General features: G+C 35.9%; 1 protein-coding gene across 1 annotated transcript; it reads left to right on the plus strand.

Moving 5' to 3' along the window:
- The first annotated feature begins 567 nt into the window (after window positions 1–567).
- LOC129000384 (uncharacterized) lies at window positions 568–21,926 on the plus strand. The gene is made up of 13 exons (XM_054427348.1): window positions 568–771; window positions 1,380–1,649; window positions 5,079–5,198; window positions 10,166–10,330; window positions 11,982–12,144; window positions 13,839–13,957; window positions 17,087–17,259; window positions 17,699–17,851; window positions 18,506–18,679; window positions 18,732–18,823; window positions 19,030–19,121; window positions 19,297–19,419; window positions 21,087–21,926. Exons 2-13 carry the CDS (start codon window positions 1,397–1,399, stop codon window positions 21,287–21,289), a joined length of 1,830 nt encoding a protein of 609 aa, XP_054283323.1. The 5' UTR covers window positions 568–771; window positions 1,380–1,396; the 3' UTR covers window positions 21,290–21,926.
- The last annotated feature ends 2,398 nt before the right edge of the window (window positions 21,927–24,324 follow it).

A 24,324-nucleotide genomic window follows, 5' to 3' on the forward strand; every position in this document is an offset into this window, starting at 1 on the left:
CGTCAGGAAAGAGTGCACAATCCTTTTCCTAAGCCCATCACATCAACTTTGAGCTATTATAATGTTAACATACTGCGTGTAGAATATTCAGTATGAGTATGATTGAGGCAGTCCCGTAAATTATTAAGCTTTATAGCCAAATCTATATGGTTGATCTTAAGTGGTATAAGCCAATGAATGGTATAAGTCAAATCTTTTGTTTATGAATGTATAGAGAAAACTCAAAGCATGATCTTCTCCTTGAACCCCAACTTAGTAGATTATTCTAGTCATAGTGTTAAGTTGCTTGCTCGGTATTCACTAACATATTCACTTAGACCATGGTGGAAGGAAAAAACACCTGTTTTTTCCTTCCACCATGATAGCTTCTAATAGTTTTCATAGTTCTATAGTCAATCGCATAACTGATTTGTAATTGTTACTCTATGACTATTGATTTTCACTCTTTAACAGCTGTTTCGAATGTCACAGTCACAACAGAACAGACAACACTCTGCTCTGACTGAACTGAAAACTGAAGTCTGAATGTCGTCTGTCACACTGTCAGTAAGATTTGGAATTCACAAAATGTATATGTTTATCTTTAAATTTGTTTTACTTATCCAATTATATGTTGAATGACTTAATTTATGCCAATATTTCGATTTCAGAAAAAAATGTAATGCAACAAATTGGGCAGTTAAATAAAGTTATCATGGCGTAGGCCTAGTAGAACTAAATAATAATAAGCTACTGTATTATTTTGTAAACATTCGCAGATTTGTAAAGCTTGTAAGTAGTGCATCTTCCACCCTATTTTAGTTGTTTTACCAAGTAATATTTTATCAGTTGGGACTTCATAACTTCTACAAAAAATGATTTGTAGACTAACTCCATAATAGACCCCTGTATGCTACCTGGTAGATGTAACTAAAAAGCCCCTACAGTACTGACTACTCACCATGCAAACAATAACAACCAACTCAGAAGTTTGTCCTTTTCCCCTCATTTAACTTGTAAAATAAAACATGACTTAACTATCAGATGGTAAAGGTTCATGGGTACACTTCCATATCTGTTGGCACAAACAACCGAATGAGTATTGATTACCGTATTCGATTGTTTAATTCGATATATCGTTTGGTTAGTTAGGTATGGTTAACCTAACCTAACTAACCAAACGATATATTGAATAATCGATATTACTCATTCGGTTGTTTGTGCTAACAGATATGGGGGTGTACCCAGGTTCATTACTTACCCTTAAGCACTATAAGTTTGGGCCTATAATCTCTTACTTGTTCAAACTTGACTAAGTCTAAACATGAACTTTAAATTTTGTCATAAAGAGTTGAACATATATCATGAAAACAGTTGGTAGATTTGTAAATCTTTTTCAGATTCACCTTTTCTTAAAATGGGAGACTATCAGCCGTTGAGATCTGACGATGGTCACGTCAACGCTAGTGCAACATCCCGAAACAAACCACCTGTCTACTACAAGAAACCTATGTCACCATTGCGAAGAGTTGCGTTTGTCTTTTCCGTCTTACTGTGTATTACAGTCATCACAGTATTCCTGTGGGTCATCCCATGCGATTGGTCTAAATGTCCAGCGAGAGCCAAACATCAACCCATCATGTCATGGGAACGCTCCATTGAAGGATTGGGTGAGTTAGTCTTTATTATAGATTTTTTCCACAGTTAAATCAATCATTTAAGTTAGGTACTTAGCCAGAATTAACAAAACAAAAAATATACACAAAAATACAAAAATATGCCTATACAAGGAAAATTTGTCAGAGCATGATTGTGATATGCTTCAAGCCGACCTTGACCAAATATTATTGTGGTGCCTCAAGAATGAAATGGAGCTCAACATCTCCAAATGCACAGTGCTCTCCTTCTCACGACGGGCAAATATCATGATGCATGGTTATAGCCTACTCTTGGAGGAAAACCCCTTTCCAGATCATCTGTTGTTAAAGACCTTGGTGTGACTTTAACATCGTCACTAAGTCCCGATGCTCACCTTGATGCCATTAGTAGAAGAGCAAACTCTGTTCTTGGTTTTATTATTAGAGTGTCTAAGGACGGTTTCTCACCAGAAGCACTAAGGACTCTTAACGTTCAACTTATCCGCCCTATCCTTGAGTACTGTTCTCCAGTGTGGTCACCGTATCAGCTGGGCCACATAGAACTTCTTGAGGGAATTCAAAGACGATTCATTCGAATTGTTGGACTGCAGCTGGGCTTTCGTTATGAAGATGTACCCTTGGACGAGCTAAGCCACCTCCTTCGTCTTCAACACTTGTCAATCAGGCGTAAAGTCTCCGATCTAATGTTTCTGAAGAAGATAATCTCAGCTTCAGTGGACTCACCTGAATTGTTGGGAAGAATCGACCTACGAGCGTTGAAATCGACAAGATCTAAACAACTGTTTGAGAGGAAATATTGCTCTACACAATATGCGTACCACAGCACTATGCCACGTCTCCATCACCTTGAAAACTGTCTTCCTGACCACCTGGACTTCTTCTCCATGTCCGATGAAGTTTTTAGAAATGGGCTGAAGAGTTTCTACGCTTAGCTGCTGTTGAGATTATTATACTGTTACCGTACTTGCTTTTTTTGTTTCTTTATCATTGTAGTTGTTGTTTAAGTGATTTATTTTACTGTTACTTGTTTTTGGTTCTTTATCTTGTTGCTAATTACCAAATTTGTTGTTCCCTATGTTGATTGTTAATTATTGTTGTTATTTATTTTTATATATTGATATATTTTTGATACATTCCTATTTATTAGGGTTTTTTAGTCAGGTCATCTTCATGTTATATATGACATGTATTATGTAAGTCTGAATGTAACGTCTTGCCATCATTGTATGTATGAAAATGGAGTTTTCCATCTGTAAATAAACAAAAAAAATAAAAAAAACTAGTTGCATTAGCTTAGTACATACATCATCTTATCATAGCTTAGAAGTTACATTTATTATAAAACATACCTTACATGAGACTTACAACAGAGATTTACAAATTGGCTTACATAATGCTTTTAAAATTTATAAATAATAGCTTTCTTATAAATTAATATTTTTACAATAGCTAGCTTTCTTAGAGCTGATATGAGTAAGGAATTCCTGGATACTGTAAGAGGTAAAATTTATCAGAAGAGATTTTAATAGTTTTTTATTTTTATTTTAGGCAATTATTTTGCCCTATTATTTAATGATAGCTACAATGGTTAAAGTGTAATTTTGATTAGTCTGCTTACATTTTTTTGCACGGTGAATCCAAAAATGCAATCAGTTTTTGTTGTAAAGGCTCCTATAAGTGGCTGTAAAACGAAGTTATTTATGAAACTTCACATTAGGTGTAGGGTGAACTTCAGTTTCGTACAGGAGGCTAAAATCACTATTTGATCTCTTTGATAAACAGAAGTTATTGAGTTGTTTTTGTCTGTGTTGATTACCCTGTACCGGTACTTGATTTTCAGTTAAGCTGGTTCAAATTAAACTGGGCTGTTAGCCTTGCAAGACACTTTGCTACCTAACCTAAACTCAGTAGTGAATTTTGATCATCATTAGGCTACTTGGTCTCACTAGTCTACACTGTTGAAACCACATCTCAAAGTCTTTTTGAGGATGATTGCCTCTTCGTCTTTATAAAATGCGAGGCCTGGGGCAATACATAATTGCGAGGCCTTGTTTAATAATGCCAACCGGGGGGTATGGGATAAGGGATACCATTATATGCATGTAAAATCAAGTTGTCTAACCATTTACTCTTGTTAAATATTTAAACTAGCAAGTTCATTGGACAAGACTATTGGTTTCCAACAGAGATTGATCAAGCTTACTTATTTATTTGACTTCTGCTGTGCCTCTGATACTCTACAACCTTCAATGAACTTACTTCACTATCAGAGGGCGGTTTACTCACTTTATCCTCTGAATCATCTTTAAGAGAAGCATTTTCTTTCTTTAATTTGTCAAGTCAGGATTTAAGGTCTATAACTTTACCATTAACTATTTCCAACTAGACGTTTCATTTTGTTCCACCACAGTATCTTAGAAATGAAAATACTCATTAAGCTCTAGATTTTTGCAGTATAACTTGTTAATTTTTTGGACAAGACTTATATTTTTATCGTAGACTTCACCCAGAGTTACAAGAAAATTTGATATTTTGTTGATCAAACAAGTAAGATCAACACCAGGATGGTTTACTAAAAATAATTAACTTAAGCTGAGAGTTCAAGCAAAATTTCTTCAGCGTGACTGTCAATATTTACTTTTTCTGATAGGCTAGCTGAAATTCATCTTAAAATTACAATAATAAGTTGCAGTTTAAACTAAAAAACTTAATTCACATTCAATATTACATCAAAAACATAAAAGACCATTTAAGAGAATATGCATTCAAAGCTCCAAAGAAGTTGGTGTTGGCCGTGGGCGCGGCAGCTAGATAGAATCTGATTATTGACAGCCCCTTCAGTTTTTTGGACGGAAAACAGAACGCTTGAAAGCAGTGCAAGTTGTGTCTACACTTGATTATACAGCACAAGTAGCTTAGACGACGAGGTGGGTAGCCGGCAGCGTGTACTGATCTTGGGCAATGAGCAGAGTTGCAATAAACAGGGTTACGTCTCAGCGGGGAAATCACCGTTTGTTAGGTTGGTAAATTATTCGAGCAGCCCAGCATGCTCAAATTATGCTGCGAAGTATCTGCCTTGGTATCATTTGATAAGTTAGGTTGTGTCCATAGACGTTCTATGTTGTAGAGTTAGTCACATCACAAGTCCACATTTATGTACAGTACTCACAACGTGTTTGGCGATTTTAGCTTAAACGATAAGTTCTTTAAAAACTCTTTGAGACACTTGTTTACACCCTTATTAGTCTGCAACTGATTATATTCAGTAATAAAGCTGGAGCGACGCACGAAACAACCACCTCATGTGGCCCAGTGCTGCCAACGAAACTAAAATGTTTAACCTAATGAAGATTTAGCTAGTACAATTATAGTGTAAAGACAATGTAGGTACTTTTTCCATATAGGTTACTTGCAAACTTAAATATTCCTTATTTCTTTCAGAAATCAAAGGTCCACTGAAAATTGTGAGAGGCGCCCAAGGACTAAATATTGTAGCCATGTACAAGGCACCTGTCCAGAAATCCGATTTGGGCAGAGGTTATGACCAGTTCCCACCAAAAGGTACATAAATTGGTTTATACAATTTTTAACTAAATTAAGCACTTTTCTAGAATTTTTTTATCAGTGCCAACATTAGACCTGACCTATTAACTAATTAATTATGACAAGAGTGTAAATCATGATTGTGACAATAACTTAGTAAGACTTAGTAAGTAATAAATCCATATTCACCCCATAAAACCACATGAAAGCCAGTTCACATTCGAAATCTGTATTGGAAATTTTCTCTGTAAGGTAATCCTTTATTAAACAATAATAGACTGATAGAACGAGTATGATAAATTGTAAAAACACAACAATAATAGATCTGACAAATAGTATTTGTTTATTAGCTTTTTTAAAATCTTAAGTAAGTATGTGGAATTTGAAAGTTTTCAGAGTAAAAAATACAACAAAACTCATATTTACGCCATAATCCTCTATGAAATCCTGTTCTCATCATCTGACCAGAGGATGCTTTCACTTTTCATGCTAGATAAGTCTTCACTCTCTTACATCCAGTCATATCAAAAGTGAAGTTTCATCAACAGTTTAGTCGCTTTTGATTTCATCCCGGGATGATAATTTTACCTATAGCATCAAGGGTTAAAAGACACAATATAATATTTTGTTTGTTTTTAAAGCTCTTTAACACATCCAATAAACCCATGGAATTTTTAGATTAAAACGCATACAACCCGCTGTGAAAGCATGTTCTCATGACCCAGCCAGGATGCTTAAATGTGTATATGACATATCCAATATAATTTTACATAAGAGAGTATTGCATTGTAATATAATTTGTAATTGTATGTAAGACACAACTCCACATTGTGTTCAATCTCTTACATAAAATCATATCAAAAGTGGGGTTTTATCAACAGTAGTCACTATAGATTTCACTATACTATTTTTACCTATAGACTACCACCATAACTCTTCACCGGGGAATAAAAGACACAATTTACTGCTTTAATTCTAAAGCTCTTTTGAACACATCCACTAAACACAAGGAATTTTTAGGTTTTCAGAGTATATAATGACAAAATGTACCGATTTTGTTGAAAAAGGCAACAAATCAATACAAGTTAACGCGAAGAACAGTCAGCTGTTTTGAACAATAGATCAGTATAGACCAGAATGCACCACGCACTAAAAGAGTAGAGGGTCTAGTCGGATGGTCATTTGCTTCCACCAGCCCCAGTTCGTTTCCTAGCTCCTGTGTAACTGGTTCGGTAAGCCTTTCGTCCGTGCAAATTAAATTCATCTCGCGGCGTTTGGTCGGTTAGATTTTCATTTCCTCGAAATCGTTTAGCCTATATCCCTAAGGGATATATTTGCAACGCGGTTGGAAATTAGAATCAGTTTTGTAATTCAAAAAGTGTCAAAAGTTTGTTTTAACCGGCCAACGAAGTCCGCCATTTGAAAATTCACGTTCGTCACGCAAGTTCAAATTGATCACGTTTTTGAATAGAATACCGGCTAGTTACAATTCCCCATCCCTATCCTTCAAGTAGTGTTTGTGTTTAGTGTGGACGTCCGAATTTGTAAGTAATTTGTGTTATTTATTTGTTAAATTTAGAATTCAGTGAGTCGCACATTGTAATTTTCCTGTCATATTTTGTTATTTCATGTCAAATGATCACATGGTTTCCAGGTTCGAATTCAAGTCACTGATTTTTGTATCCATTTATAGTGTAATAATCTGTAATATTTTCTAAGCTGTGATAATCAAATAGTATTAAGAACAAATAGACGAAAATGTTTTTATAGGGAAATTCAGAGTTAGTTAATAAGATTTTCATAGTGTTGGAATTTTTACACAGAGTCATTATCAATTTTCATTGTTGAGTAAATGGTACAGTTCTTTTAAAGAGTGTCACAGTCAGTATCTTTTGGGGGAAATAAATTAATGTCAGAGGAGGGAGCAGGTAGCTGGTTCGATTGATGCGGAAGTGTTGTCGGAGGTTGTGTCAGTTTGAACATAGATGAACCGCCAAAGTACCAAATTAGCTATAAAATAATAAAGCAACATTCTAATAAACATTACTACGATTGAATACAATATTGTTAAATCAGTTGGACTGCGAGACGACCTTCGTTTTTAAATCGTTGGCCAACGAAAAGGATTTGCTTGGTACTGGTCATCTCAAAATTAAATTAAATACCACTCTTCCGTTAATACTTTCGTGATCGGTGTGAAACCGCACCGTACCTCCCCTTTGATAAATTCATTCAACCGTTTCAATAATTTTCAACTGATTGTGTAACTCAAGGTCATTTTGATTATATAAAACACAAACAGCAACTGTAAATTGAAAAATGTAATTATCAAATTCTGTGCAATAAATTCAAATTGTTACTCATTTTATAGTTCTCAATAACCTTGGTAAATCATTATTAGTAGTATTATTCAAACATTGAAATAAAGGTAATTCAGTAAATCATAGGCCACTACAAAAGATTCACCTTTTAAGTGCAACACTAAATAATAGTGTAGTAGTGAGCAAATTAAATTCAGTGTAGATTAAGATTGGTTATTATTTTGAAATCAAAGGTATTACAGTCTGGAAGAACTTTCAAACAGTACCATGAACGTCCCCTAAGGACCTTTGGGGAGTATTCTTATTTTACAGAGCCCACACAAATATTTCTTTAACACCAAGCTTCCACTGCCAAGCTCTGTTTTGTATTTTTACTTCCAAGTTCTTCCAACCCAGGGGCAACCAAGATTTGTAAAGAATTCACTTTGAGAGCATTGCAAGGAGTAGATATATTTAAATACAATATTTAAATATATGAGTGAAATAAGCAGGGTTTCTTTATTTTTTCTTTACAAAAACTCATATTTACCCCATACGATATGATGCTTTGCCCATGATGCTTTTTGAAACTCATATTGGATAAGTATTTACTCTTGTATACCCAGTTTCATTCTAAGTAGAAGTAGAGCAATAAGTGTTGTAGCATTAAAAAATAACATGTGAACCCTTTTTTACAATTTTCTTCACAACTCTTCATTAGACAATAAATGACATGAAATACTAATTTGTTTGTATATCATCCACAAAACCCTATGGAATTTTGATGATTTTACAGTCAAAAGTGACAAAACCCATATTTACCCCATACGACCCCTTAGGCCGGCCGCATACTGGTCAGACAAAACGTTTTTTGAGAAAACGATTTTTTCAAAAGACGTTTTGCCGTCAAACAAAAATGTTGCATCTGTGTGCGGTAGTCTCAGACAAAAGACAAAAACCTGGAGGGAAAACAAATTCTGTCCGTTCCTTTGTAGAAAAGTGAAAACGCACTAACATGTGTTTATGATGTGCGTGTGGGGTTTTTATAACAATGAACGAGGAAGTGGAGCTACCCACTCCCGACGTCTTTTGACAAAACGGCCGGCCGCACACTGATCAGACGTTTTGTTAAAAGACGTCGGAAGTGAGTGGGCTACCATGCAGTTAAATGGAAGCATCACACACTGATGAGACAGAGGTTTCAGACGCGTTGTTTTGTCTGAAGACGTTTTTGTGATCGCCTCCAATATTTCGTCTGAAGCCAAAACACGGTCAGACAAACAGTTCTGCGCATGCGCGGAGGGCGGATACAGTACAACTTATCCATAGTGTATATTGTAATAATTTTTCTTACAGCTAGTAGAAGTTTATTTTCGATTTATGCTTAAAATAATAAAAATGTTAATTCAATTTCAAATATTTCAACTTATTCCATATATTGTAATCATTTTCTTTACATTTAGTAGTAGTTCATTTTCGAATTATGCAGAAAATAATAAAAATGTTAGTTCAATTTCAAATATTTCAACTTATTCCATATATTGTAATCATTTTCTTTGCAGTTAGTAGTAGTTCATTTTTGATTTATGCAGAAAATAATAAAAATGTTAGTTCAATTTCAAATATGTCAGCTTATGCTCCCTTCCTTCGTTTAGTTCTGCGTTGTATAAAGTTCCACAACATAATTGCTACGTCCACTTCCTCATCCATTTTATTAACACCATACAGTCTCTGGCTTTTCACAACACTGGTCTACGGGTGACTGAATTTAGTTTTCCCTCTAGTTTTTGTCTTTTGTCTAAGACCACTGCACACCGACATTTTTGTTTTCCGACAAGACGTCTTCCGAAACCACGTTTTGTCGAAAGACGTTTGTCTGATCAGTGTGTGGACGGCCTTTCAAAACATGATCAGAAACACACATTACATAGTCATGTGAACATGGTGGCAGGTGAACATGAAGATGGTAAAACTACTGTATTGAGAATACACGTTATATAGCGGACATGTGTTAGCTAACCTGAGGCAATGTTTTTAATCTCAGCGGGTAATTTGTTGTAAAAGTTTTGTAAAATTCATATATAGGTATATATATGTCCGTTAGCGCGATAACTCAAGTAAAAATGATCTGATTTTGAGGAAATTTTGTACAAACGTGTAAACCTACGTTTATCCGAAACCGGCATGATTGGACTATTGAAACAGGAGTTTATGGGGGGTTTTATGGGGTAAAATAGGGTTTTCCCTTTTTTGACTCTAAAAACATAAAATTTTGCAATTTCTTTCAAAACCATTTTGTAGAGCTTAACAAAAATATTTTGTATATTGAAGTGTTTTAGTACGGTTATTGATTACACAGAAAATTCAAATAATTGTAAATTTAAAATTCCCAGGCGAGGGTATTTACTATTAAGTAATTTTTTATTGTTCTATGCTTACTGGATTTTTTACAATTTTCCCGAAGGAAACAGTTTTAGCACTTGTTACTATTTAATGTCGATTTGTATTTAGAGAATGCCATTAATTAGCCTAGTGACAACTAACTGGCATGTAGGTTCAGAAAAGATCCTGTTTGGGATTTAATTACCAACTTTCCAAGTATAATTCTAACATTTTACATTTTGTTTTTAAGATAGCTTACTACCTTGACATTTGTACGTAATTCTATCCATCACTGTCATCTAGGTCTGATATCTTTTATGGGAACGACGGGAATAATAGCTTGGTTCTTCGGAGCTCCTTCACCAACCCACCTGGATTGCCTGTCCCTCAAGATCAATGACAACTCTCTGCAGGATTGCTTAGTCCGAGGGTCCAGAGGCTATTTGGCTGCGGTCGACGCACTTTCTGGTAAATTATTTTTATATAAAGTTATGTTTCTAATGAGGGGACCCATGCATTAACATTTCAATAGGGCTCAAAACTTAATTCCAATGTACTTTTATATTATTTTTAATAATGCAATATTCTTTTGCTTTTCAAAGCTCTAGATCTCTAAACCATTTAAAGGCTTAAAAAGATTGATTTGCCTACCTCCATCAGATTAAACATCAACAACCTATTTCAAGTGTGCTGTATCATAAGTCATATTTATGATGACTGTCATATTTAGTATGATATCTGCATATCGTTCACGAAAATCGGTTAACTACGACAACTGAAAAAAAGATGCTGAAAAGCAGAAAACAGAGAAAACCATTATTGTATTAACCCTCCGAGTGTCCCTAGTTTTGGCCTTAATGTTTGCCTATTTTTTGCGCATTTGCAAGGTTTTATTAAAACGGATCTGAGAAGCTTAAAAACAATGTTAATTATACTGTTCTATATACCATTTTGTTTTGAAAATCATGGGCTTCAATATTATACATAAAAGATAAGGAACATTTGTTTCAAAAAAATTTTTTAGGTAAAAAAAAAATATTTTGGAAAATTTTCAAAAAAAAAATAAGTTTGCGCTCAATGAAATTGTATAAATTATAGGCCTATAAATATTTGAAAATAGCCACTTTGTTCAGAATTTTATGAGGATTCCAAAAATATAATAATATAAGGAAGTAGATTTGCAAATAAATAAGTTATGGGCAAAAAACAGATTTCGGTACATAGCGTTTAGCTAAAAATGCATAGCCTAACCATAGCTAGGAATCTGGCTGATAATTTACATCAATATCACTACCTACCTCTTCAGGGTCATCAACCAGCCCTTCAAAATCACTTAAATCTTCTTATAATGCACCACGTATATCACTACTTTTGATTTTTAACACTAAAACAATGATAAACGTAATAAAACACATCAGTCATCGGTGCGAGGTTAACCAAGCTGTTTACAAATACGCACGTCAGCTGTCTGCTACAATTATGATCGGCTCGAGAAAAAAAAGCGCTTAGAGACAGACCTCGAGAGAAAGCTTAGAATCTGCCAAATAAAACGATACCTAACTCGATCCAGTTCAATCCGATTTTGTTAGTCATAGAGTCTTCGCCGTAAACAGTGTTTGTGAGTCGAAAAATCGACACAAAACACTACACAAAGTGTGTTATGTGTCGATTTTTTGACACATAACACTCGGAGGGTTAATTAACAAAAATCAATCTATAGACAATGCATGACTGACAACTGACAATGCATGTCAATAATGGCTATAAATATCGGGATCTAAATTTTCATAATTTAAAACAGGGTTAGGCCTATCTTAAAACAAGACTAAGACAAACAAAGTCTTTATTACACTTTGTTTGTTGATTAGTCAATGTTAAGGGATAAGGGTATCCATGTAAATTGATATGTAAATGGTATGACAAGGTTGATAGTCATATGGCACATCAAAATAAAGCTCAGAGAGTGTAGAGAGTGTACAATTATTGGTATGAACAAAAATTCATTAAGGGCTCTTGCCCACAAACCGATTTCCATATTTAACTTTTTTATTTTGGAATTTACATTCCATTTCTTTTACATGAAATATTCACTCCATAAACTTGTCTGTGTGTGTTAAAGGCATTTTTAAGTGGCGTGCAGGCGCGAATAAGTTCCGATTGGTGGATGTGTCATTCCCCGTAGTCACGCCAGACTTGAACTACGATGGATATCACGACTTGGCTGTCACAACGAGAAACAAGCAAAACAGCCAGTTCATCGCTATCATCTCCGGACAGACAGGGTTTGTATGGATTAGAGTTGGATAAGGTTAGGCCTCTTACTTAAACGACAATAAAACAGAGAGTGCATTTTAAGGCGAAGACTGGTAAAGGATGTGTCAGTGTTGAAAGGATGAGATGATAGCTTTGTTAGTGACTAAGATCAGCTGATTTCATGGCCAGGACTATACTGTATATTAGAAGCACAATGATCAAAGACAGCTGGGTCTGGGTCAAGGCCACACTAAAAAGACAGGCCGTAATGTTCGTCCAGCATGACGTCACGATAGAAGACGGCAATGACGTAATTTTGCCGTTTGTGATCAGCTGCTTGTTTTAATCTTTCATTGGAAAATAAATAAATAAGTACTTATACGTCATAGCCGTCTTCTATTGTGACGTCATGCTTGGCGAGCATTACGGCCTGTTTTTTTAGTGTGGCCTTGGTGTGGGTTTAAACCATCAAAACCTACTGAATTTTCTCAGCATCGAACATCTGACTTGCTGACCTCCTGATTTCTCACCGAACACTTTATCCATTCTTCTATCCAGCTTTATAATACTGGTGGTTAGTTATTTACATTTGATCAGATAAATAGATTTGAATCTACATTATTAATAAAGACTATAGCTGGTTATATTTTGTAATTCTTAAAAACATGTATTGTTAACATTTTATTGAATTAGTTAAAATAAAATCAAAGTATTTGCTTTATTTTGCGGTTTAAAAGTTGTTGTTTTACTGAGTAACACTTTTTGTAAGATTTAGATTAATTTAAACTCAAGATATTTACAGCGGTTTTAAGATATATATTTCACTGCGCAACTAAATAACAGTATATACGGTAGGCCTACTGTATTAGTCATATTGACTATTGTTTAATGTGATGGTAATATGATTGACTATACACATAATTGACTTCAAATGTAATGTAAAAATTGAAGCCAAAAAAGTGGTGCAATCTGTTGCTGACAATATTCTGTGTAAATTGATCATCAATCAACTGTTTCCTATGATACTGCATTGATTTTAATTAATATTTATTTAACCCAATACACTAAGTACTAGTACCCTCTGACCTCTGGTGAGATGGTCCTGGAACTATTTTTTTTTTCTTGGCTTCAAATTGTTAGGTAATATTTATCAGTTTTAAAGGAACAATTATTTGTTATTGAGTTTCATCTGTTGTAACGGATGGCACCTGGCAAGGCCACACTAAAAAAACAGGCCGTAATGCTTGTCAAGCATGACGTCACGATAGAAGACGGCAATGACGTAATGTTTGCCGTTTGTGATCAGCTGCTTGTTTTAATCTTTTCTTGGAAAATAAATAAATACCTACGTCATTGCCGTCTGCTATCGTGACGTCAAGCTTGACGAGCATTACGGCCTGTTTTTTCGTGTGGCCTTGCACCTGGCCTCTCCTATCACTTTATAATTTTTTATGATAGGTTCTCTGATAGGTTTATGATAGAATTGTGCTGTATGATAAAAAATTTAATTCATCACATGAGAAAAAAATTTAATGAGCATTTCTCAATTCCCAACCTTGGCGTCGCCTTGGTCTTTAGACTTGAGATTCTGTCAAAAAGAGTCACTTTAGGCCCTACTGATGAAATACACAAGGCCATACTGAACAATCCTAAAGCTTAAAAAATACAGCTAACAGGTGTTGAGTTTTGTCAATGTTAACTAAAGTTAGTTAACTCATTGCAGCTCGGTATTGGGAAAGCCTATGGAAGTTAAAGGCTGTACTGACATCAACAATTTGACCTTAGACAGAGACTACACACTTTATTATAACTGCAGAAAAAACAACAACAGCACTGGAAAAAGTGAGTTAGTTCAAAAAAGTGAGTTATAGTTCGGCCGCTTAGAAAGCGACCTCCTCCAGCATTGGTTTAGCATTAGCGCGCAGGTCGTTTTCTAAGCGGCCGAACTTTAGTAGGTACTGTATTAAATATGTTTTATTTTTCTTGAGTTTAAGACTTGATTTACCCTGTTTTAAAACACTGGGTGCAAGAGACTCCCAATCACTCCTTTCTCTTATGGCAGTCTCAGCTCAGCTGTCAGCTAAATTTAATGAGTGATTACGAGTTATTTACGTTTACTGTTTAGGATCTTATATCTAAATGTGATAACGTGGTTTTCTTTTATTCTGATTCAAAGTAGGTTTCGTTTGTGGTTTTGCATACTATTGCATTAATTTTAATTTGCTCTGTATTAATCAATAACATACATAGTGTACTTTTTATAGGTTTTAATATTTCCTTACATTAATTGTATGGATTTGATTATCATCAATTAAAAAAGATTTTCATCAAACATTTAAGTAATTTACCTGACCAGTATTTATTTAAGGTAAACACCCTCGCTCGATTAATCTCGCTAAACCCATGTTCTCATACATTATACTTCCAAAATTTTATTGAGATAAGTTGAGTTATAAGTTTAGTATAAAAATAGAAAAACCATAATTTAAACAGATAACTATACTAGGTGGCGTTCGCAGAGGCATCCACAAAATTGAGCGGAGTCATCAAGGGTTATATTGTTTTTGTCATACTGCAGCAAAAACAATCGTTTTAATGCATGCGTTGAGGGTCTAAAGTAGCATTTTTACTCTTTAGGGAGTATAAATTGTTTTTAGCCTCTATGGAATGAACATCAGCTGTTGTTAACTCAGTTGGAAATTTCGATTGTAAACGATTGAATGTATCGAAAATATGTATAGATTCGAGCTTCGTAATCATTTTAACCTACAGTCTACAGTCTCTTCCCATAACATTTTAGCATTGCAGATACATTAATCCATTCCCAAACTCAACACTGCTCACCTTTACTACTTCCTTCACCACCCCCTACGTCGTGGACCTGTTTCCCTCTCTTCCCATAGCTTTTTAGGATTGCAGATACGTTAATGTATTTGCTAAAGACAGTTCCTACACTCTGCACTGCTAGCCTTACTACTTCCTTCACCATTTCCTACGTCATAGACCTGTTTCCTTCCCTTTCATAGCATTTTAGGATTGAAGATACATGAAATCTAACTGCCACAGACGGTTCTCACACTATGCTCATACTTTACTACTTCCTAGGCCACTTCCTACGTCGTGGACCTGTTTTCATCACTTTCCATAGCATTTTAGTATTTTAGATACGTTAATCTAATTGCCACAAACATTCTCCACACTCCGCACTGCTAGCCTTTACTACTTCTTCCACCATTTCCTATGTCGTGGGCATGCTTCCATCCCTTCTCATAGCATTTCAGCATTGCAGATACATTAATCTAACTGCTACAAACGGTTTCCAGTTTCCACACTCCACACTGCTCACCATACTACTTCCTTCACCTCTTCCTACGTCGCGGACCTGTTTCCATCTCTTCCCATAGCATTTTAAGATTGTAGCCTAGATACCTTAATCCAATCGGCATACACATTTCCCACAATCCGGACAGCACGCCTTGACTACTTCCTTCACCACTTCCTATGTCCCGGACCTGTTTTCCTCCCTTCCCATAGCATTTTAGGATTGCAGATCTCTTAATCTAATCGTCATTAACAATTTCCACACTCCAGACAGCTCGCATTGACTACTTCCTTTACCACTTCCTACGTCACGGACCTGTTTTGCTCCCTTCCTATAGCATCATAGGATTGCAGATACCTTAGTCTAATCGTCACAAACAGTTCCCACAGTCCGGACTGCTTGCCTTTACTACTTCCTTCACCACTTCGTACGTCACGGACCTGTTTCCCTCCCTTCCTATAGCATTTTAGGATTGCAGATCCCTTAATCTAATTGTCATTAACAGTTCCCACACTCCGGACTGCTCGCCTTTACTACTTCCTTCACCACCCCATACGTCACGCACCTTTTTCCCTCCCTTTCCATAGCATTTTAGAATTGCAGATACCTTAATCTAATCGTCATAAACAATTTCCACACTCCGGACAGCTCGCATTGACTACTTCCTTTACCACTTCCTACGTCACGGGCCTGTTTCCCTCCCTTCCCATACCATCATAGGATTGCTAATACCTTAATATAATGGTCATAAACAGATCCCATACCCCGAACAGCTCGCCTTTACTACTTACTTCACCACTTCGTCGGCACTTCCTACGTCGCGGACCTGTTTCCATCCCTTCCAATAGCATTTTAGGATTGCAGATACCTTAACCTAATCGTCATAAACGGTTCCCACACTCCGGACAGCTCACCTTGACTACTTCCTTCACCACTTCCTACGCCGCGGACCTGTTTTCCTCCCTTCCCATAGAATTTTAGGAATGCAGATACCTTAATCTAATCGCCATAAACAGTTTTTCACACTCCAGACTTCTCACCTGTACTACTTCCTACACTACTTCCTATCCTACGTCACGGACCTCAAGCTAGTGTCGTCATTTGATTATATTTATGATCCATACCGTTTCTTTTCTAATATCTGTGGAATAATGCTATCAGCTATTTCTTTATTTACTACATTTAAAAGTCAACAGCTGATGATATGTTTTTGTTTATGTGTCAAATACTGCTTCCATAAGGATTACATTGAAACTTTGAGACCCAGTGGGGCGGATTCCTGAGAGACTTTTTTAACGCCATATAGATGTTAGCACTCACCGGTATGGTATTTATCACCATGCAAAATTTGAAAACGATTGATTCAGCCGTCTAGGAGGAGTTTGCGTATTACGAAATGCATAAGAGTCGACGTATAAGAGCTTCGCTCGCTTCGCTCGCTCCGCTCAATTAAAAATGTAAGGTACATATGTCACAATGTTCTTAAACACAAGTGGATATTTGAATATTTGAAATATTTTGCTATTATTACTATTTCCCTAAAACAAAGCAGCTCTACCGCTAAGTATTCACCACTTCAATCAAATTACACCCAATACAAACATCTTTATTGACATAAATCACTATAACTACTTGTTTGCTGACTACAGCGATGAGTGTGGGCCAGATTGCGCTTGTGTCAGCTGTTCAAGCTATGACCAACCACACAGTGGAGCCCCGTGGCAGTGTCTCACCCCCCGCCAAGCATCTCGGCAATGAGTGGACGGTGAACAACTACAGACTGAATCTTCAAAACTCCGGCTCATCTCCTGCAGACTATCAGGTCAGAAAAAGGTTAAATCAAATACTAGATGTTTTAATTTCAGTAAAGTGTGTAATTGGAACCTCAGCTTAACATATTTCAATGGCATTAGAAAATATTTTCTAATGCCTATATTTTGAATGGGATTGAGTAATTATTAAGTAGATGCCTAGACATTTTTACCATGAAGTAAATATTACATTGAGCATTATGGCGTTTTGAAGGGAACTAAGAAGAATTTTGACGCTTTATCAAGTTGATAGTTACATCAAGACTCTTTACAGGAAGGTTTCAATGTATTAGTAAATCTATTCAGGTAATTTTTTGGAACGTGGAGCCCCATGACAGAGCCACCTATAGTGCTATATCTAAAACATGGAGTATTCGCGTTGAGAGTTAAACAACAGTGATGCTTTTAATAGATGAGATCTTAAAAGTAAACTGTTACCGATGGTTATAGGTGGTCATCTCAGTAGTAGACCATCACAACCAGAGTGTATGGAACCCCACATTGCAGCAGACATACGCCATGACTCCAGTGGTATTGCATCTACAACATGCCATCTCTGGGTTCCTGCTAAAGTTCTGGTACTGGCACAATCCCACTGAACAGGTGAGCATTTCGATAACTTACAAATTATTACTGTTATTTTACCCTTTAAGTTTCAAGTTCAATTTAACAAATTTAAATCCGATTTGTTATATCAAAAATTAATAATGCTTTAATACTTTAAAAAATATCAACACACGTTAAACATATAACCAAACTTCCAATTACAACTATCTATTGTAATTCATGGGAGTTACCCTTACGGCAGAGCTTCGTGGAAGAAGCCCACCTAAAATAAAAAGATGAATACCTCGTGCGGAAAAGTACAAAAACACTTTTATATACTGAATTGTTTGTTTTTTTAAAACTCTTTAGAAACTCTAAAGAAAGTTTAGAGAGAAATTGGGAAATTTTATGTTTTGAGGGTCAAAAATGAGAAAAGTAGCTATTACCGTGCCACCTACGGTAATAGCTACTTCCCTATAGGGAAATTCGCTTCAAGTTAGTTAGTTATGATTTGAGCCATCAAAAAGCTACAAACCTTTCTCAGGATCAAACCAGTGACTAGCTAAACAATCACTAAAAACACTCAAATAACCAGTTAACAATTTGTTATTCTTTGAAGAAACCCAAATATATTAATCAAAATTGCTGTAAAATATATTTTAGTCTGTTTCTGTTATGATCTTAATTTACTTATGCCATTATTTTCCCCAGAGAAAAGACAAGAACGGTTACCTTGTGAACACCATAAGTGAGAGGGTGGTGTTGGTGACCTTCAATGCTACTGGTAGTGTCCACATCGTCAACGCCAGTCAAACAGAGATCATACAACTGTGCTCAAACAGCACATGTCAGCCACAGTTGGTGGATCAGATGGACTCACGTAAGTGACAGTACTAGCATGTTAAGTGTTATTGGTACCATTCAATGCTACTGGTAGTGTCCACATCGTCAACACCAGTCAAACAGAGATCATACAACTGTGCTCAAACAGCACATGTCAGCCACAGTTGGTGGATCAGATGGACTCACGTAAGTGACAGTACTAGCATGTTAAGTGTTATTGGTACCATTCAATGCTACTGGTAGTGTCCACATCGTCAACGCCAGTCAAACAGAGATCATACAACTGTGCTCAAACAGCATATGTCAGCCACAGTTGGTGGATCAGATGGACTCACGTAAGTGACAGTACTAGCATGTTAAGTGTTATTGGTACCATTCAATGCTACTGGTAGTGTCCACATCGTCAACGCCAGTCAAATAGAGATCATACAACTGTGCTCAAACAGCACATGTCAGCCACAGTTGGTGGATCAGATGGACTCACGTAAGTGACAGTACTAGCATGTTAAGTGTTATTGGTACCATTCAATGCTACTGGTAGTGTCCACATCGTCAACGCCAGTCAAACAGAGATCATACAACTGTGCTCAAACAGCACATGTCAGCCACAGTTGGTGGATCAGATGGACTCACGTAAGTGACAGTACTAGCATGTTAAGTGTTATTGGTACCATTCAATGCTACTGGTAGTGTCCACATCGTCAACGCCAGTCAAACAGAGATCATACAACTGTGCTCAAACAGCACATGTCAGCCACAGTTGGTGGATCAGATGGACTCACGTAAGTGACAGTACTAGCATGTTAAGTGTTATTGGTACCATTCAATGCTACTGGTAGTGTCCACATCGTCAACGCCAGTCAAACGGTGTTGTTATTTCATTTGTAGATTTTAAGGGAAACTATATTAATATTAATATAGTATTTACACTTACAAGGCAATGAATATAAATCAAAGTGGTAAAAAGAAGGGGTCTTTGGGTACCCAACCTAGACTTGAAAATTGGTTTATACAGGGTGCGGCAAAAAAAACTAATCCATTTTCTGCAGAGCACTGTTCAGCGACAGGTCGTCTGAGAGTGGTGGGAGTAGACTCATTGGAAAGCCTACACAATGCCATTTTTTGTAGTCATAGAGCAGTGGTCGCCTGAGCTACGTGCGGTTGTTTTGAAGTTGTTTTTAAAAAGTATTGAATTCATTCATTGCAACTCAGCGGCATTGGCAGTTTCATGCATTCTTTCAATTAAGGCGACATGGAGAAGTTCTGTTGTGTATCACAATAATGTGGTGGGTTACTAACTTTAGAACAACGGCTTCTGCGTTGAAAAGGAGGCTGAAAGGCCGTCCAAAGTCAGATCGGACGCCAGACAACTAACATTCGATAGAGTTCGTGCTGCTGTCCACGTAGGCCCGCCCGAAAACAAGTGGCTGCTTTGAACATGTCTGACTCAGTTACACAAATTTTGAGGTTAATTTTCATCCCTACAAATTAGACTAATAATTTGTTTAATTGTGTTATCCATACAGATAATCACGACGGAACCTCTCCATGTCGACCCAATTAATAAAAGCACGGAACTGCCACTGAATTGCAATGACTGATTTACTACTTCTTTTAAAAGACGATAACAACCGCACGTAGCTCATACAACCACTGCTCTATGATTACAAGAAATGGCATCCTATAGGCTATCCAACAAGCCTACTACCACCACCCTCAGACCGCCTGTCGCTGAACAGTGCGCTGAAGAAAATAGATAGTTTTTTGTGCCGCACCCTGTATTTCACTACTCCAAGGTTTAGCTGGGGAACATTAAAGCTCTTGTTCTTTCAGGGATTATTTCCACTAACAGCATTGGAATTTCCGATCATCTTCAGGGCCGAATGTTCTTAAATACATCATGGTATTTTACTTACATACTTTTTTGAAAAAAGTACCTAACCATTTTCAGACTTTGTTTAAGGCTCTTTGCCAAAAGTCCAAAAATAAGATTTTATACATATATTTTTTTTACCATGAACGCCTATTTTCTTTATTAACGTTTGAAAATAAAATTGTTAACAATCTTAGGCCACAATCGTAGCAGTGCAGCAAACAAAAGCTGGCCGTATGAGTACACAGTAAACACCAATGGGTACAGGAAAAAGTAAATTTGGCATTTGATTCTACCTAATTGGCTCTACAACACTTTTGCACAGTTTACACTGCCCACTAACAGTCGTAGATTCCTATGTCATTTAGCAATGATTTAGACAACTACTAACAAGATCATTAACATAAAAAGGATTTTGCAACTATAGTTGCTGATGGCCCTAGCAGGTTGTGCATGTGTAAGTACTATAATTATCTTTAGGTGCACGGTACTAAGGGTCATCTAGGGATGCCCTATGAAGTGACTTTGCCAACCTATGTTGGTCGACTGAATGACTAACCACTCTTGGTTTTTCAGTGCTTATAGTAGATCTGGACGAAGACGGATCACAAGAATTGATCTCCTACTTGGTAACTTACAAGGGAGACGACAAACCTGGCACTTGGCTTCAGTCCCGAGTTCGCCTCATCCGACTGGAGGCCGAACTTCCCAAACTGTACGAGGCCATTGAAGGCCACAAAGCACAACTTCTCGTCTCTAAATCTGTGAACCACCTGTAAACTAAGGCTTCACATTTCACTATGGATTTCTGTTGCATACCTGTTTAAAAGGCTGAATTTTTTGTTCCTGAGTATTTTTTATATCAATTACGATATATTGTGACTGTCTAATTATATATTTTCCTTAGATTTTATGTTAGGTTCTTAATTTTTTTTTTATTAGCTAACATCTACTTCTTTATCTCTGTTTCACGCATACCTAGTTTACAATGTAAGCTGTTGGTTGAATGTTTATACAACCCTCCTAATAATGTATAAGTTCAATTTGATATTGAGAAAAGTTAGTAGCTTTTTGTGTGGTTTGAAACTAGAAAACTGGACCCAGCTTTCTTTAATAATTGGACTTTTTCTTAAGATCCTGGCTAAAGCAAGAGCTCATAAATATTCGGTTGAAAAGCTAAGCAAGGCATCACATTTTGTTAGAAACAGTCAATGTTGTTGTCTATTAAAAAGCTTATTGATACCTTATGTGGTATTAATTAGTTACTTCCTTATCTTGAATGATTTGATTTGTGTTGTTAGTGTGATTATTATCTGACTAGCTGTAACCCGCGGGCTTTGCCCCATTTAACTTCTTAATTTTCAAGATTATCTCGTTCGCATGGCTCAATCACGTCCTGGTTGAAGTTTGTTCGCTACGCTCACTCACCCTTAGGTTAAAGCTCGTTCGCTACGCTCACTCACCTTTAGGTTGGAGCTCGTTCGCTGCGCTCACTTGCCTTCAGATTAGCTTGTTCGCTACGCTAACTCGCCTCCAGGTTGAAGTTCGTTCGCTACGCTCACTCACTTTTTGGTTGCAAATTAGCTGTTGTCATAAATGTAAAAGAAATAATAGTGCTGCACCCTGTTGGTAATCCTTGTAACTTTAATGCTATTGAACATCATAGAACAGAACCAACTTGTTTAATTGAAACAGCTGTTAAGATTCAATAATTCCATTTCTCATAAGGTTAACATGGGAAACTCCAGAGCCACTGGGGCAGAGCCCGAAAGGATTTTTGAAATAAGAATATGCCTATATGTTAATCGGGAATGTGAGCTATCATCATGCCAAATTTCAGCCCAATCCGACCAGTATTTTTCGCGTTCACTTGTCACAAACATACATCCATACATCCCAACTTTCTCATTTATAATATTAGTAGGATTAGTAGGATAATATTGTTTGTTGTTTATTTTTAAAGATACTTTTATTTTATTTTACCCTTTCTATACAGCCAAAACAATGTTCCTGTTAAAAAAACATACACTTTGGAATAAATATATTTTTCCTTTTTGGAAGTAGTATGTGTTTCTCAACCATGTTGTATGTCTTTGTAGAATTACCCTTGTTATATTATTATTTAGTTATAATTATAATTAAAATTTTTGTTACTATATTTAAGTTTAAAGTCTATTTGAATTGTTAAGTTTTGTCGCCTTTTACTATAATAAAAATGAGTTATACTTTTTGTTTGACCAATTTGATGACAGGCATATCAAATAGTGTCTACTGTCTATTACCAATACTGTAAAATCTTCTCACCAATTTTATGATGTTTTCGATTCCACTTACATTGCCCCGGCATATTAAATTTATTCAAAATAAATAATAATTTATTCTGGCATAAGTTGCACTAACTTATTACACACAAAAAAAACTGTTTAAATTTTTTAGAACTTCCTATTTAAGAAAAATCTTAATTGTCTTCACTTGACTAACCGACAGGCGAATCTTAAACTTCAAATATTGTTTGAAGAAGTAGGGCTCAAACACAGTTCCAACCAAAAACAGCTCCGTCTTATCCTAGATTGATCTTTCAAATGGCGACCTAAAAAATTATACGGTACAGTAGCTTTAGAAAGATCAAAGATGATCCGACTAAAGAAGTAACAAATTATACAAACTTTATTTTGTAGAAGACATGTTTACAATGTATTTGTACAGTAATTGCGTAGCTTACATTTATGATTATATATTTTTTTTAGGATTGTTAGCTGTGTTTTATAGGTTATTGTTACACATTTTTTGTTTGTTATAATTGTTCTGCTTTATTCCTTGCCTACACTTTAGGCGTTAAAAAAAGTTTTGTAATTTTTGGTTCCTTTAGTGTAATGTAGTGTATGTGTGTATGTGTGTTATAGTTGAAAATGTTAATAAATATTTGAAAGCACGGCAAATGTTAAATATACTTTCACCGATTACAAATTTAATTTTTATGTGTCTACTTACAGTTTTTTGCTCTCCACATAACTTCCTCCCCTAAGTGTAAGTTGGCGCAAAAACTTGGACTTACCCAAATTACCATCTGAACTGCTCAATGGACCTTAAATTTGTAATCTTTGATTTAGTTTTTCAAATACTTAAAACATACCGGTAACTGTATGACAAAAATTTACTGCATTTTCGGATTTAACGTAAAAAAACTGAGGTAGTATAAACAAACAGCATCAGCAATAGCAATCTGACACGTACTATCTCTTTCTCCCATTAGCTTGTCAACAACCCTTATCATTGCACATGGGTGAGAGTAACTTTGATAATTTAAGAGGAAAATCACAAAAGTTGTAATAACTTTATTTATAACGGTAATTTTTACAGTAATAGGGGTTGTACTGTTTCGTTTAGAGTTAAAAGGACTAACGAACTCAATTTCAATCAAAATTTGTACATTTTTTTATTTGACTTTTCTGTTATTTAATTTTTGTGGGGAGAATCACAAAAGTTGCCGTAAATTTTGAACCATATTTTTTATACCAATGGGAGTTGTACTATCTTGTTTAGAGACAAAAGGACAAATATATAGTAAATTTAGTTCAAAATCGTTAAGGCCATTTTTGAGCAAATGAGATGTTTCCATTATTTTATCGATTTTTATGAGAAAACCACCGTTAAAATCAAAATTTCAAAAAATAAAAAAATAACTTCTAGACTTAGATTAGTACACACCACACCAAATTTCAGCAAAAGCAGCTCTATACACAGACATCCCTTCGAAACCCACTTTTTTGGGTTCAGGGGACCCAAAACGGATATCCACAAAAAACTCATACTC

Source organism: Macrosteles quadrilineatus, unplaced genomic scaffold (assembly GCF_028750875.1).
Source record: "Macrosteles quadrilineatus isolate MER2022 unplaced genomic scaffold, UCM_ALF_1.0 Scaffold_8__2_contigs__length_117827958, whole genome shotgun sequence".
Lineage (NCBI taxonomy): Eukaryota > Metazoa > Arthropoda > Insecta > Hemiptera > Cicadellidae > Macrosteles > Macrosteles quadrilineatus.